This window comes from Colossoma macropomum, unplaced genomic scaffold (genome assembly GCF_904425465.1).
Source record: "Colossoma macropomum unplaced genomic scaffold, Colossoma_macropomum, whole genome shotgun sequence".
NCBI lineage: Eukaryota > Metazoa > Chordata > Actinopteri > Characiformes > Serrasalmidae > Colossoma > Colossoma macropomum.
The window spans coordinates 17,634,991-17,649,953 of NW_023494801.1; the positions used below are offsets into that span (position 1 = coordinate 17,634,991).

At 42.0% G+C, this 14,963-nt stretch overlaps 1 protein-coding gene across 1 annotated transcript in view; it reads left to right on the forward strand.

Moving 5' to 3' along the window:
* The first annotated feature begins 446 nt into the window (after positions 1-446).
* ntn1b (netrin 1b) overlaps positions 447-14,963 on the forward strand; it is a 79,817-nt gene continuing 65,300 nt past the window's right edge. The window contains exon 1 of the mRNA XM_036590494.1: positions 447-1,518. Within this exon, the coding sequence (XP_036446387.1) occupies positions 447-1,518 (1,072 nt within the window). The remainder of the gene's footprint in view (positions 1,519-14,963) is intronic.

Below are 14,963 nucleotides of genomic sequence, written 5' to 3' on the forward strand. Positions count from 1 at the left end.
AGAGCAGCCTGTAATTTGTGTTGAAGACACAGCAGCACTCCGCCTGGCCGAGCCGAGCTCTCTGAGGTGCTTCTCTGAGCTTTTCCGCGCGCGTCTCCTCTTCAGCAGATTCCTCACGCGCTCTATTAAGCTACATACGGGTCTCTCACACGGGTTTGGCTGGCGGCGCGTTTTCACCGCAGAGCTGTGACTCAGACCTGCTCATCCTCATACGAGTTTCAAACAAACTTTCTCGCGCGTGGTTTTTCCCCCCATCTATCTACACATGCAGCGTACACGCGCTGCAGAGGGACGAGTGCGCTTTTGACTTAAGTTTTGAGTGCGCGCGCACCTAGAAAAGTTCTTATTCCAGCGCTCGTGGAGAGAGTTTGTGTTTCATTTGCCCCCCATCTCACCTCCAGCATCCAAGCGCACCACCTCTACTCGCCCCTGTTCGGTTCCCGGCGATGCTGAGGGGGCTTCTTCTCGCGGGCGGGATCGCGCTGCTCCTCGCGCTCGCCGCGCTGCTGGCGGAGGGCGCGCGCAGCGGCGGCGGCGGAGGCGGAGGCAGCAGCGGCTACGGCCACGCGTACGGCGGCGCGAGCGTGTTCGCCGCCCAGTCGTCCCCTCCGGACCCGTGCTACGACGAGAACGGGCGGCCGCGCCGCTGCATCCCGGACTTCGTGAACGCGGCGTTCGGCAAGGAGGTGCGCGCCTCGAGCACGTGCGGCAGCCCGGCGGCGCGCTACTGCGTGGTGACGGAGCGCGGCGAGGAGCGCTCGCGCGAGTGCCACACGTGCGACGCGGCGGACCCCAAGAAGGCGCACCCGGCCGCCTACCTGACGGACTTGAACAACCCGCACAACCTCACGTGCTGGCAGTCGGAGAGCTACGTGCAGCACCCGCAGAACGTCACGCTCACGCTCTCGCTGGGCAAGAAGTTCGAGGTGACCTACGTGAGCCTGCAGTTCTGCTCGCCGCGGCCCGAGTCTATGGCCATCTACAAGTCCATGGACTACGGCAAGACCTGGGTGCCCTTCCAGTTCTACTCCACGCAGTGCAAGAAAATGTACAACCGGCCGAGCCGCGCGGCCATCACCAAGCAGAACGAGCAGGAGGCCGTGTGCACGGACTCGCACACGGACATGCGGCCGCTGGCCGGCGGTCTCATCGCCTTCAGCACGCTGGACGGGCGCCCGTCGGCGCACGACTTCGACAACTCGCCCGTGCTGCAGGACTGGGTGACGGCCACGGACGTGCGCGTGACCTTCAGCCGCCTGCACACGTTCGGCGACGAGAACGAGGACGACTCGGAGCTGGCGCGCGACTCCTACTTCTACGCCGTGTCCGACCTGCAGGTGGGCGGCCGCTGCAAGTGCAACGGGCACGCGTCCAAGTGCGTGAGGGACCGCGACGGCGGCGGCCTGGTGTGCGAGTGCAAGCACAACACGGCGGGCGCCGAGTGCGACCGCTGCAAGCCCTTCCACTACGACCGGCCGTGGCAGCGCGCCACCGCCAGAGAGGCCAACGAGTGCGTGGGTGAGTAGACTGTGCACCTGCTGGCCGGGGTCCTGGTGCGGGACGGCTGGGTTGGGCTGGGCTGCTTGGGGTCTGTTGGTGCCCCGTTTAAAAGAAAACATGTTTAACTTCTGTTTAAGGGCGTTTTAAACGCGCGCATTTGGCAAAACGATGGCGAACCATCTCAGAGCGCACAAGCGATGCTCTACAAACAGTGAACCACATCCAAATGTTAATACACTACACACTTAAAAATGGTTCTTCAAGGGTTCTTTAATAAAGGCAATGACTAGAATTAGAACCATGAGTTGTATATAGAAAGACTATGGTTCTTTGCGTAGTAGAATGGTTCCTCAGGTTGATGGAGAATGTGTAGCATATGGTTCTACATTGCACCAAAAAGGGTTCTTCTACTGTTACAAACTTGACATCATAACAATAGCAGAAGCCTTTTTGGTGCTATATAGAAGCATATATAACACAATCTTCATTAGTCTGAAGAACCATTTCACCATGCAAAGAAGCATTTAAGCTTATAGAACTCATTGTTCTAAATAGAACCATTGCCTTTACTAAAGAACCCTTGAAAAAACAACTTTTCTATAGTCTATTTAAAGGTAGAGCCATCTCACTACCAATTTGGCAAAAATGTACTGAGCTGTTTTTAAACTCCAAATAAATAAATAAAAAGTAAAAAAAGGTAAATTATATTTCACTGCAGCTTCAAATCACTAAATAACGGCCTCAAAATATCTAAAATCTTCCTTTCCAATCTGTAGAAAATTCAGCATTAAGCTTGCAAGTCAGTCAATATCTTTACGAGCATCAGACCAAATGATAAACAGTAATAAAGGAAGTAACAGGCCTCCTTTTCCATTTAGAATTTAAAGAATTTGCTCTTGACAAAACCTTTATTTCACCAACAGAAAAACAGCTTAATCCCAGTTACAAAATAAGCGTTACAAATGGACGTTTACAGCTCTGCATACTCTGTCAGTGAACTGCACTGTTGGCTACACAGGCGCATCCCATTCAGCCAGTGTTATAAAGCTGAATCAGGATTATCCAACACGCTCCACATTTTTATTGTCCCACCATACCATAAAACATGATGGTGCACAGAAAAAAAAGGAAGAAGGAAGTTTAATCCAACAATAGCAGCTGTTGGACTTGTTGAAGTCTGGCAGAGGTTTTCACTGAAGTCATGCATGTCGTGTTATTCCAAGGCAGGTGTCTTTATCAGATCGAAGCGGAGATTAGATCAGTTTTGCTAACATTTTTTTGGCGTGTGGAAGACAAACTGCTACTTTGAGCCAAATAAATTGTGGTGAAAAAAAAAGGTTAAGCCGAGAAATAATATTTACAAGTGCAAGAGGAGGAATCTTTGAAGGTTTATGGCAAATAACATCTTTAGTGTTATTCAGACTTGATTGACTATTATTGGTCTCAATGTAGATGCTGGTGAGAAATTAGAAGTTTTGTACTCTTAAAAAATAAAGGTGCTAAAAGGGGTTCCTCAGAGTGATATAGAGCAAACACTTTTGGTTCCCTGAAGAACCTCTCAATGGACAGTTCTCGAAAGAAACATTTTTGTAAGTGAAATGAGAACCTTATTATTCTTATTATTCCATTGATTTTTATCAAAATGTCCATGTAATTAAATGATTAAGATGTAAATAAAGTCGTTCAGAGTGGTTTGTGAAATTCTCCCTTCTAGAGAAAGTTAGAGTCTGAATTGTTCACAGTGGTGGTGATAGGAACCAGATGTCTGAAGTGTTTAACGCCTCTAAAAGCTCCCTAGTAGAAAGTTATTACAAGAAACGGTCATTAATACGCAGATTGATGCCTGAGACATTTTTGTATGAGAATTTTGAGATAAACTTTGGCCTGTGTGCTTTTAAAAGATGGAGTGTTAGGCAAAATAGTAAAAAAAAGTAAAGCTTAATTTTTTATTTAGATTTATTATATTTTATCCTCATCAACAAGTTCACTGGTCATGGGATAAAAAAAAATAATGTTGCAATATTTGTGTTGTAGACATTGCTACCCCTGATTCTTATCACCACTGAAGAGAAATCTGATTGTTTCATTTCAAACCACTCTGTATGGCTTTGTTTACATTCAGAAATGTTGAAAAAACCTGTAAATTCCATTTTTAAAGTTTAAAGATCCTCTGCATAAAGCTTTTACGCCAATTAGATGTACTCCTAGAACCCTGCATCCAAGCCAAGAACCATTTAGGAACCTTTATTTTTAAGAGCGTATATCATTGATGGGATCCAGCATGTGCTGCATATTAGTCAGCCAAGGCGGACCACCCTCAGACTTGCCTTTTCTTATTTAACAAAAGCTTTCCCATCATCATTCTCGTGCATTAAACTGTGAACTGAGGGAGCCTCTTTTACATTTACCCCTGTCACCAGCAGATCTCAGACGTGTGGCAGTCTAGAATCAGGTTCCTCTTCGCTGCACTGGGCTTGTAACCGTATGCTAAAATGTAAAGCTGTGATGGGGGCAGCTGTGGGTGTGTTCCATCACAGTGAGTGGGTGTGCATGAATAGGACCCGAAAGGGAGACTGAAGGCTGCTGCCACAGTCCACTGACTAGCTATAAAAGCCACTGAATTGCTGCCAGCGTAGAGGACGTACGCTCAGCCTTGGACTGAACTGTGTCAGTATCTAAGCTGCAGGTACGAGTCTGGTAAGGGATACCAAAGTAAGCTTCCCATGAACCGGCATATGGGGGCGCCTTTATTATTTGGAGAGCTGCGTGGTGACCAAGAGAACATTCCAGTTCCTAGGGCTTGGTTTTGCACGCAATGCTGAGATTTAAGTTATGATTTCAAGTGGTGGTGTTTGTCTAAGTGGTTGTTCATGGTGCAAAAACCAAATCTCGGGAATTTAAAGGGGAATTCTTCTGAGATTTTAAGGGGTTCACTCCTATAAAAGATCCCTCACAATAAGCTTTCACATAAAATGGTTATGAATACATTGAATGATACCTGAACATTGTTTTGCAGTGGTTTTGAGATTTTTTTTCCAAGCAAATCTGGTGCGTTTTTGTTGGTTCATTCATTATTAATTTCAAGCACAATGTAAAGGCTAGCTGTTGTGCTCAAATGATGTAGACAAATAAAATAAAAACTGGAGATACTTTTTTTTTTTCAATTTTATTATAAAATATTTTTTAACTCCATTCATGGTGGGGAGGTACATGCAGAGTATTGCGAGACTAAATAATACTAAAAGAAAACATTTTTCCTTTTTTCCTGATATATAATTATTTTGTTATATTTAAACATTACATGTAAAAACTAAAGATGCATGTAGGTTCACTGGTCATCTTGGATTGTAATAAAATGGCTATAGCTGGGTTCTAGACATTGTCCCTACCACCACCACTGTAAAGAAAGTCTGAGCCAGTGGGTTTCTCTATAGCACATATCAACACCACTCTGGTTTCACAACAGAACAATTGGAATGATGTTGTTTAAGTCTCAGTGCAGATTTTTGTGAATTTTTCCATTAGAAACCCCTCAAACTATTGTATTTCTGTCTGTGGAGATAAATCTAGAATTGTGTATGTGACGATACAGCTAATTCCTGGGAAAAGGTAACATTTTAAACAGAACCACAGATGTTTGATTCTCTCCACTCTAATAGGAGAAAGTTTTAATATGTTCTTTCTTATTTCCTCTCTGCTTAGAGGCCTTGTGTAAGTATAGTCTTCACACTTCGGTCTAATCTCCTGATTACTTCCTTGCACTTTTGACTCCTCCTACACAGATCCTTGTCTGCTGATTGAACTTTCACATAGTAATAATACCTTCACATCTTATTTCATCTGGTTTGTCTCATTGTATTCTTTAAGCAACAACTTTCATGATGTTTGTTTCATGACATGGCCAATGTAAAATGCTCATTACTAAAGATATAGTGTATATTAGTCTTCATTATGACTTTCAGTATGACCATTAAAACCTCTTAAACTGCCAGTGCTCATATGTGGACCCACAATTTAGATCCTCTCTCTTATAACTACATATTAGTCAGCAGTTACCAAATATAGGCATTATTGAATACTGACTCAGTTGTTTGTACTTGAGAGATAGCTTGAGGTAATGGCTTCTCTGTAGACATTGGTGAGAAATAAAGAAGTGTTGTTTGAAGGTTTTGAAACTTTCTTAGCTTACACTCTTAAAAAGAAAGGGTTCTTTGAAGTGTTGAACCCATTCTGGTACCCTAAAGAAACCAGTGGAGGATTCCACACTGTAAAAGTGGTTTGTCTGATCAGCTTAAAAAATGACAATGTGGCAACAAGCAATTTAACTGGTTTAATTCAGTTCAAATAAACACTTTGAATGAAACAATGCAAAGCCAATTTTTAGTGTAGATAAACACATTATAATGTTATAATATATATCAGTTCAAACATTTAAAATGTCTTTTTGTGCAGTTTCACTTTTTATGGTATAAAGAAACATCTTTGTAAATGTACAAGTGTGATGAACCTTTTTAAGGTTTAAAGAAGTTCCAAATAATATCAAGGTTCTATACCAAGTAAAAGTTTCTCCTAGAACCTTATGTCTAGGCCCAAATATAAATCATATCATTGTGTCATTGCATGCAGATGTGCAAATGCATGGCTATTAACCCCTTAATCTGCAAGTACCCATGTGTACACTCAAAATTCAGTTCCTCTTTTATAATTACGTAGTACATAGTTGGTTACAGAATGCACTGAAAACGACATGCAAAGTTGAAGCAAGTAAATTCAATGCTTTATTTTTCAGTGTAAATCTGTATTTAAGTGGTTTAAAAAGAATAAAACCTTTTGCACATTTTTACCACCTATAGATTTGCTGGTTGTGTGTTGTGCTAGAACCTGTTCCTCATAAGAAATGTACCTGATGCGAACTCATTCTGTTTGCCAAAGCGTTCAGCAGAGTGAATACCACCAGCAAAGCTTGCTGCTGAGCTGGCGTATGTTCTCGGGCCAGAAACAGGTAATTTAATGAACGGCACTCAGTCTGCGTACGCACTTTCAGTGCCAAACAGAGAGAAGATCAGACACTGGCATTAAACACATGTTCCTGGCTCAACCTGTCTCCTTTCTTCTCCTCCTGCCCTGGGGTCAGCAGGCCAGTAGGCGCCTTTGTGCTCACTAAATTTGAGGCTATGCCCCTCAGTCTGGCAAAGGGCACAAAGCACTATAATTCATCCCATACAGCGACCGTATCTGTCAGCCTCCACTAGAGATCAGAGGGAAGAAAAAGAACAATAATTTCTCTTGATACATAAGAACAGGATTTCTCCGGTGACCGAAGGCAATAGGCTCTCAGAACCAAATGTAGCTGCATTCTCTCAGACGGGCTTCAACGAACAAAATCCTTGCAAAACTTTTGGATGTGGCTCGAGGATCCTTATCGGCCTGTTTATTCGAGAGGACGTTTGGTAACCCTCAAACTAAAACAGAAGTCTCCCTCGCTGTGCACAAACATGTCCATGGCGGGCAGGAGGGTTCTAAAGGGCCTGCGATTATATCAATAGAAAATTGGCGTTTGTCCCAGTCAAACCAGTGTTGAGCTCAGTCTGGAGGTCTAAAAATAGACCTCAGGCACGCTGGTCCTCAGATTTATGTTTTTCCGCCGTTGTAAACTCCTGGTTGGCATTAATCCTCGGCTAAGTTCTGCCGTAATCTTGAAGTACAGCAGCACCTTTTTTGTAAACAGTTTTGTGAGTGATTGAAAGTTAATGCAGGGCTACACTCTTAAAAATAATGCTTCCTAAATGCTTCCTAAATAGTGCTTGGCTTGGATGTGTGGTTCTCCTTTAGGCCTTTAAAAATGCTCTTCACACATGCACGTCTCATTTACAACAATGTGTCTTTAATTGAGAACCCAAAATTTCTGCTTGATTAAATTGTTAAGATGTAAACAAAGTCATTCAGGGCAGCTTTCATGTGAAATACTTTGTACTAAGGAAACATACTGAGTCAGAATTGTTCACAGTTGCGGTCATGGGAACCAGACAACAGAAAGCGATTACATGAAATGTGTTGAAAATGCTGCTCGATGCCTGAGACATTGTTTGACGTGTGTTGAGAAGGTTTTGAGCTAAAACTTAGGGGTACTTGCCAGGTAAAAACTTTTCTTTTGGATTTACTACTATTGTATCAATATCAGCATTACATATAAAATCTTAGAAGACATGTGTAGGTGCACTGGTGGTTTTGGATAGTAAATAAAGTGATTATTTGAGTTAAAATTCCAGCCCCTGGTGACACCACAATTGTAAAGAGTCAGTAGGTTTCTCTACAGTGATGCATTTCACATCAAACCACTTTCAATGACTGAATAATGCAGACATTTTGAAAATCAGTGTAATTCCCGTTTTAAGGAGCTATTCATTGTAAGGTTGTTAAGGAACCTTGTAAGCTATCATTCCAAAGAAACCTGTTGGCATCTTTATTTACTCAATTTCGATTCCATAAAGAATCTTTCAATAGCAAGCACCCTTTTAAGGATTTATCCATTGAAAGGCTCTTTAGTGAACCGAAAGTGATTTTTCTATGACACTGCCTTTATTTTATAGAGTGAAGGCCGAAGGTAACTGTTGTTGGCGAGAGGCATAAACCCAATGCATGTTGCAAGCTTTGAGAAATCACAGCTTGTCTCCACAAAAACTGGACCTGATCTCCCTGCTTTTGTTCCAGCCCAAGTCCGCCGAGACTTGTTATTGGCTTGGGCTTTAGTTCAGTGGACCAGCAAGAACCTTGAAGAGCTTTCCTGCTAAATCTGGGCTGCCATGCTGGAGATCGCAAGTCTGCGGACCATCTGTGGTTTTCTCAGTGCCGACGCTGGACCGCGAGGCCGCTGAAAGAATCCTGTAAAAGGATGACATCATAGAACCGCGTGGACATGAAACCCTCCAGCAAAGGAGCGTTCCACTGCCAGACATTAAATTCAGTGCAGTCCTTAGTGCATATGTGTGCACACACGTGTGCAGTAGTAAGGTCTGGGACAATGATGAAAGGATAGACATTCTTATTTGGTCTGTTACAACAGCATTGATCCATCTGGTCAGTTACTGTCCATCTCCATCTCCTCAAATGGTAACCCCACTTTTAATTGCTCAAACAACTGCTTGTCATTATATGGCGTAACTGCAGTAAGTTCAGCAAGACTGCGATCATGCATAAAGATGCACAGAGGTCTGTGCTTTCTGTTGGCCGACACCATTCCAAAGTCTTTGAGCATCGTGGCGCAGGAACATTATGCAAAAACAGGAAATTAAATTTAGCAAATGGACATAAAAAAATGTTCCTCTGTCATCCTTGAACGTTGTCGCAATATGAAAAGAAAATGGAGCCATATAAGAGAAAAAAAAGCACAAAAAATGAAAACAAACATATGAAGCGGAGAGAGAAAAAGAGAGAGATGGAGAAAGAAATGAGAGAGTGAGTGAGAGAGAGAGAGACAGAGAGAGCTGAACACTTTGAGTTGTTAATCGGAAGCAGGTGGCTTGCTGGTCAGCTTTGGGAAGCTGGTTCTGACACCGATTTGGCTTTGCACGGCCACATGGAAACTTAGACACCTACTAATACCCCACTGGGAGATCACTGCCAGCAAGCATGCCGCACTGACTCACTGCAAATGGGTCTCGGGGCAAACGATTGAAGCCACTGGAGAACATGAGCACATTACCAGGCCAAGAGAGAAAACATAAGACTCAAGTCTGCAGGGTTTTGAGAGTTTGAATAAGCTGAGATAGCTATTGCTCGAAGCTGAGACATAAATATACAAGCCATCTACAAGGCCAGTTTTCAGTGTGAACTTTCTTTTCTAACAGCAAAGCTCCAAAATGAACAATTTAACCATCACTACATCTGTTGTAAACATGCTCACTCACCAATTATAGTGGTGCTACAATAGTCCTGAATGGGATTTTCCAGTTGAAAAACTAGAAAAACCCCTTTCAGATAGTGTGTCTTGAAGGTGGGAAAAGCTACAAGTGCTTTAGGGTAGATACTGAGCTGTCTGTTGTTTTGGTTTATTTTCCAGCTAGGTGGCTAATCTAGAAGGAAGCCAGATAGCTATCATTACTGCTAGGATGCAGAATATCATGTCTGTATTTGTTAGCCTGTAACATTACTGCATTCCTTTATTGGTCTTAAAAGGGTTCCCAACAGGTGTTTGAAGTATTTGCGCAATGCATGCTGGGTGTTGTAGTGAGAGACTGCTGATGCACGAAAATGCAAAAGTGGAACAAGTTTGTGAATTCTCTCCAAACGATGAGGCTGAGGGATACAATGCTGTGCTACAGATTATTACACAACTCAATGAATATCAAATTAAAGTTTAGGGTCGGAATGCCTATTTAAGTTGTCCCAACTTAAACTGTCCCAAACAGTCATTCTGCACCGCTTCCATTGAAATTTGAGTATTACTTTTTTGCACCTCTCCAGAATTTATATCTTGTGCTCTTACTGTTAAGTCATTAGTGGGTTCCTTAAAAAGTACAGTTTGCATTTCACATTCTTGGTTTAGGGCCTTTATTTGAACCTACAGTATGTGGACAATTAGATCTTATTGATGTCATCCTCCAGACACAAATTGGCAGTGCATTGTTGTTGTCTATGGGTGCCTTAATCAACGTGCTACCACTTTGACACCCTTTACAGCATAGTAAAACAGGCTGTTTTGGCTGCTGTGCCTTTAAGACCTATATATATATATATATATATATATATATATATCCGGGGAGTAAATTGCAAGATTCATTATGATACGATCTTACATCGATTCTTTTAGCCAACAATGCAATACTTTTCGATACTAATTTGCGATTCGGTTCGGTACTGGTTCGTTTCGATGTGATTCCACACAATGTTATATTTCTATGAACTCACAAATACAGACAAAATATAATTTGACCATTTTATTATTAAATGTCAAATACAGCTGTCATAAGCAGAATACAACGTAACAGTAAATAGATACTGTAAACAAGTGCAATTAACATTGCGAAATGAGGTAGGCTAAACAAAGAGGAGTTTTACTGCAAATCCCTACAGCAGCAAAGCTACTTTGCTTACTACTATTGTTTAGTAGTAGTAAATGACATTTTAACCAAGGATACTATTGAAAAAAATGACTCAAGTAAGAAAAAAGCGAAATGACCTAACTAATTCCAAAAGAGCGATGAGTATTACGTCTGCCATCTCCTATTTCATTTTCAACTTCTGCACACGCTGGAGCCGAAATACAACATTCCCGCTCGACAACACTTAAGTGAAAGCTGCATACCTAAACTATCAAGAAGTACAAGATGACATTAAACGCGAGCTAATGGATGCAGGGCGAGTCGCAATCACAACAGATGGCTAGACGTCGTGTACACCCGAAGCGTATGTAACCATAACCTGTCATTTCATTGACGCTGACTGGCAAATGAAGAATTACGTTCTTCAAACACGCGTTTTGAACGGCACACATACGGGAGTAAATATGGGGGCAGTGCTGAGAGAAGCATATGAAGAGTGGGATTTACAAGACAAAAAACCTGCTTTTGTGACCGACAATGCCAGCAACATGTCCATAGCCGGACAAGAGGCAAATCTATCTCCGCACATTAAATGCTTCGCGCACACCATTAACCTAGCAACACAGAAAGGCTTGAAATGTGCCGGTGCAGTACGGCTCCTGGGGCGAGTAAGACGGGTCGTGACTTTTTTTATCGCAGCACGATGGCTACTGCAGTTTTAAAAGAGAAGCATAAGTTACTTGGAATTCCAGAGCACAAGCTAAAACAGGACATGATAACTCGCTGGAATAGTTCATTCGACATGTTGGAGCGATTTTTGGAACAGCAAGCTGCAGACTCAATGCTCTTTTGGAAGTGTGACTCAGTTTTTGAGGAAAAAAGTGGTCAACAGCGATGCGGGTGCGGGAGTCTCTCTCGTGTTCAAGCCATCGGCTTCAACAACACCATGCCGCCATTTTAGGTGAACTGACAAGTTTGTGGTGTTACCCGCGTACCTTAATTCACACTTACATTCTTTGCAAACGGCAAAGGTCTTGTCTGTCCGTTATTTTTTCAAAAACCTAAATGTTTCCACACCCATGACTTGTAACCAACGGGAGAGTGTTTTCTCGCTGCTACTGCTCGGACGACTGGTTGATGGCTCCTGCATTGTTAGCTGTTAAACACAAGCACATATTTGGCGGACTGCAACATGCTGCCCCCTACAGCTTAAGTGGAGTGTAGCGCACAAAGAGGAATTAAGCAGATAATATTTGAACGCGCGTGCACTGGATCGTTTGCTATTTGGGTCGATGCATCGATACAGATTGATGAATTGTTACATCACTAATATATATAAATGTATACATTCTGATTGGCTGTCCTGTGTTGAGCCTCATTAAAAAGTAGTCTGGGCTGAAATACTCCTGATAACTTCAGTGTAAATGGGTGGGGCTAAACTGCAGTAGCCTGAATTGTATATATGTAAATGTGTTGGTTCACATGACATCACAAAAACAATGAATCCAAATCAGGCTGTTTTTGAAGTTTAGTTTCCATATACAGACTGTATGGACTGGGGAGTGAACAGTACATTTTGAAACTATAACAATGTTTACATACTACATCATCCCCTTTATTTTAGAAGAGGAGGAGACATTCGGTTTTCCATGAAAAAGGCGAATTAAAATTTCTTATAATTGCATGGCTGGGTGTTTTGCTCTTTGCCATTACATTACCCTGCACAAAAACCGTACCTCATACAATTTGTAAAATACCTACAGTCCAAAATGGGCCCCCAACTCAAGGCTCTGATTTAGTACTGTATTGTATTGGCTTTGAAGGAGCTATTTACCATTGCCCTTGTGGTTCACAGAATACACAAGGAAATTATCAGAGAAAAAAGGAAAACACAAAAGAGATGCATTTTGGGATTTCCAAATCCAAACCCAGGTGGAATTGGGAGTCCTCTGGGCAAAAGGAGCTGCATGTTTTTGGGATTTTGTTTTGCTGAGCTCATAATTCAACGCAGACATGACTTACGAGCCGAAAGGCTTTGCTGCGTCTTTAAGGGAGTTCAGAGCAAACATAATATATCCTGCTTTCTGAGTGCGGTCGGGAGAGGTGGTCCGTGTTCTCGTGGAGGGATGTGCTTGCTTTGGCCTCGCGTCTGCTTCCCTCCTAATATTTATGTTTTCAATTCGCTCACTTTGGCAAATGCTCATGATCAGCGTCTTGGCGCGTTCGTTGGGCCTGCGTGTCTGTATCTCGTCTGGTGTCTTAGATTGTTGCACTTTTGTGGAATTTCCTTCAGCTGGTGATGATGCCACACTTTTGACACACCCCTAATGCACAGTGGGAACGGAAGAATTTAACATGTCTATGATCAACTGACAAACACAACAGTTGTCTTGGACTTTGCAGTTGAACGGAATTTAAAGGAAGAGATTGGCCAAATAACTAAATGTACAGAACATTCTTCTAACCATAGCTGATTAGTCAAGACATGCCTTAGTTTTGCACCAGAGCTAGAAGGCCAAAGTATAGACAAACTTCAGACTTCAGATGGCTGCTAATACTCTTCTTAGCTATGTTTGTCTGTTTTTCAAGATAACAGGCCATTTTTCAAGATAACAATATATCATATTGTGTTAAAAATCATGCAGGCAAGTCTGTTTGAGGTTACTTAATAACCTAATAAAACTCCCAGCAATTGTGAGAAGATTTAGACATGCAGTTGGCACAATGTATTGATGCAGTATTAGTGTCACAGGGCCAGGTATGATCTCGTAATGAGAACATCTGGGGACAACCATGAGACATTCTGGGCTAAATATGGGTGGGAACGTAGACTTACTAGGCTGGGACAAAACTAAGTGTGAAAATTCTAAATCAATCCAACATCTCATGAAAAGTGGAGCTCAAGAAGAGGGCGATGGTGCGCTCGTCAACATTGTTTGACAAACAACAAGCCAGTCATTAGCCCCATGGATGTACCATAAGCTAATACAATACATGCAGGTCAAATAAGTAAAAAACATCTATGTTAGCCGATGATTATCATTTACCAGCTAGCTCAGCTAGCTAGCTAGACAACTATGAGAATTTTTTGGCTGAATATGTTTGAGAATGTAGACTTATGATGGTGGGATAAACTTATTTCCAAACCAATAAAGTCTCTTAAGGTGATGCTCAAGTGAAGGCCAAGTTGTGCTCATAAAATTGCTGAGCATTAGCTCATGGATGTAACATGAGTTAGCACGTTACATGTGGTAAAAATAAAGGAAAAACAATTCTGTCAGCCAACAATAGCCATTTGCTGGCTAGCGTTCTTTGCTTGTGTTATTGATTGTACTTTGGACGTTAAAAAGCACGGACTAGAAGAATTCGGGAGTGGGCTTTAAAGGGGCATACCTTTGTTTGTGGTGGATTTTGCCACAATCCAGCATGAAAAGTTTAACAAGTTGTCTCCAGACATGCATTCTTATTACGAAATCACATCTGGCCATGCAGAGTAAGCTTTCATTACTTGTTAGCTACATTAACCTCATAACTCCAGTGCAAAACCAAAAAATCAAGCCTCAGACACCAAAGATGTCTTGGCTGATCAGCTACATTTGGTCAAATTCGATTTTTTTATCGAACTATTCCGTTAAGATGGTTTCAGCACAATAGAGGCCTACGCATGGTACAGATTTGGGCTGATGTGTATGTATGTGTGGATACTGAAAGTGGCAGTTAGGGCGCTTTTGAGTGGCCATGGAACCAGTTTAAATACTTTATGAAGATGACAGCCTGTCATAAACAGGGTGGACAGGCAGGCAAAAGAACTGAAATCTTCTGAGTGTTTTTCTTTTTGAGGCTGATGGCTTGAAAAGTTGCCTGAATACAAGTAAAATTGTTGTGTTTGTCAGTTTGGACACTTTCGGCTGTATAAACGGACTTAGCTAACACATTTCCAGTGGGTTCGCATGACCACCACAACAGCAACAGCAAAAAAGTAAACAGAGCATTTGTGGTTTGTGGTCAGTTTATGTAAGTAAGTGAAATAGATGGGACTTCTGTCCTTGGATGCTTTTGTAACACCTTATGTCCCTAAAATGGTAACTTTACAGTAGCAGGAAAAAACTTCCTTAACTTTAATGTTGGTTAATGTAACAAGATTTAACTCTGAAGAATTCTGGACCATTTCTATTGCAACAGTCATTGTGAAGTGTGTAAAAGGCTGCTGCTGGTGTCAGACTGTGTAATAAATAACAGTGCTGTGCTCATTTTTCAGTGTCAGGAAAAAACAGAAGACATATATTTAACAGAAAATTATACAAAGGTTTACAACACTAAGGACAATGTCAAATCTATCAGCATTTAATTTGTCCTCTTAATGCTTTTATTCATCCTATTGCCAGTTTAATTCTTCCAGCCTTCCAATCATAAACAATTAAA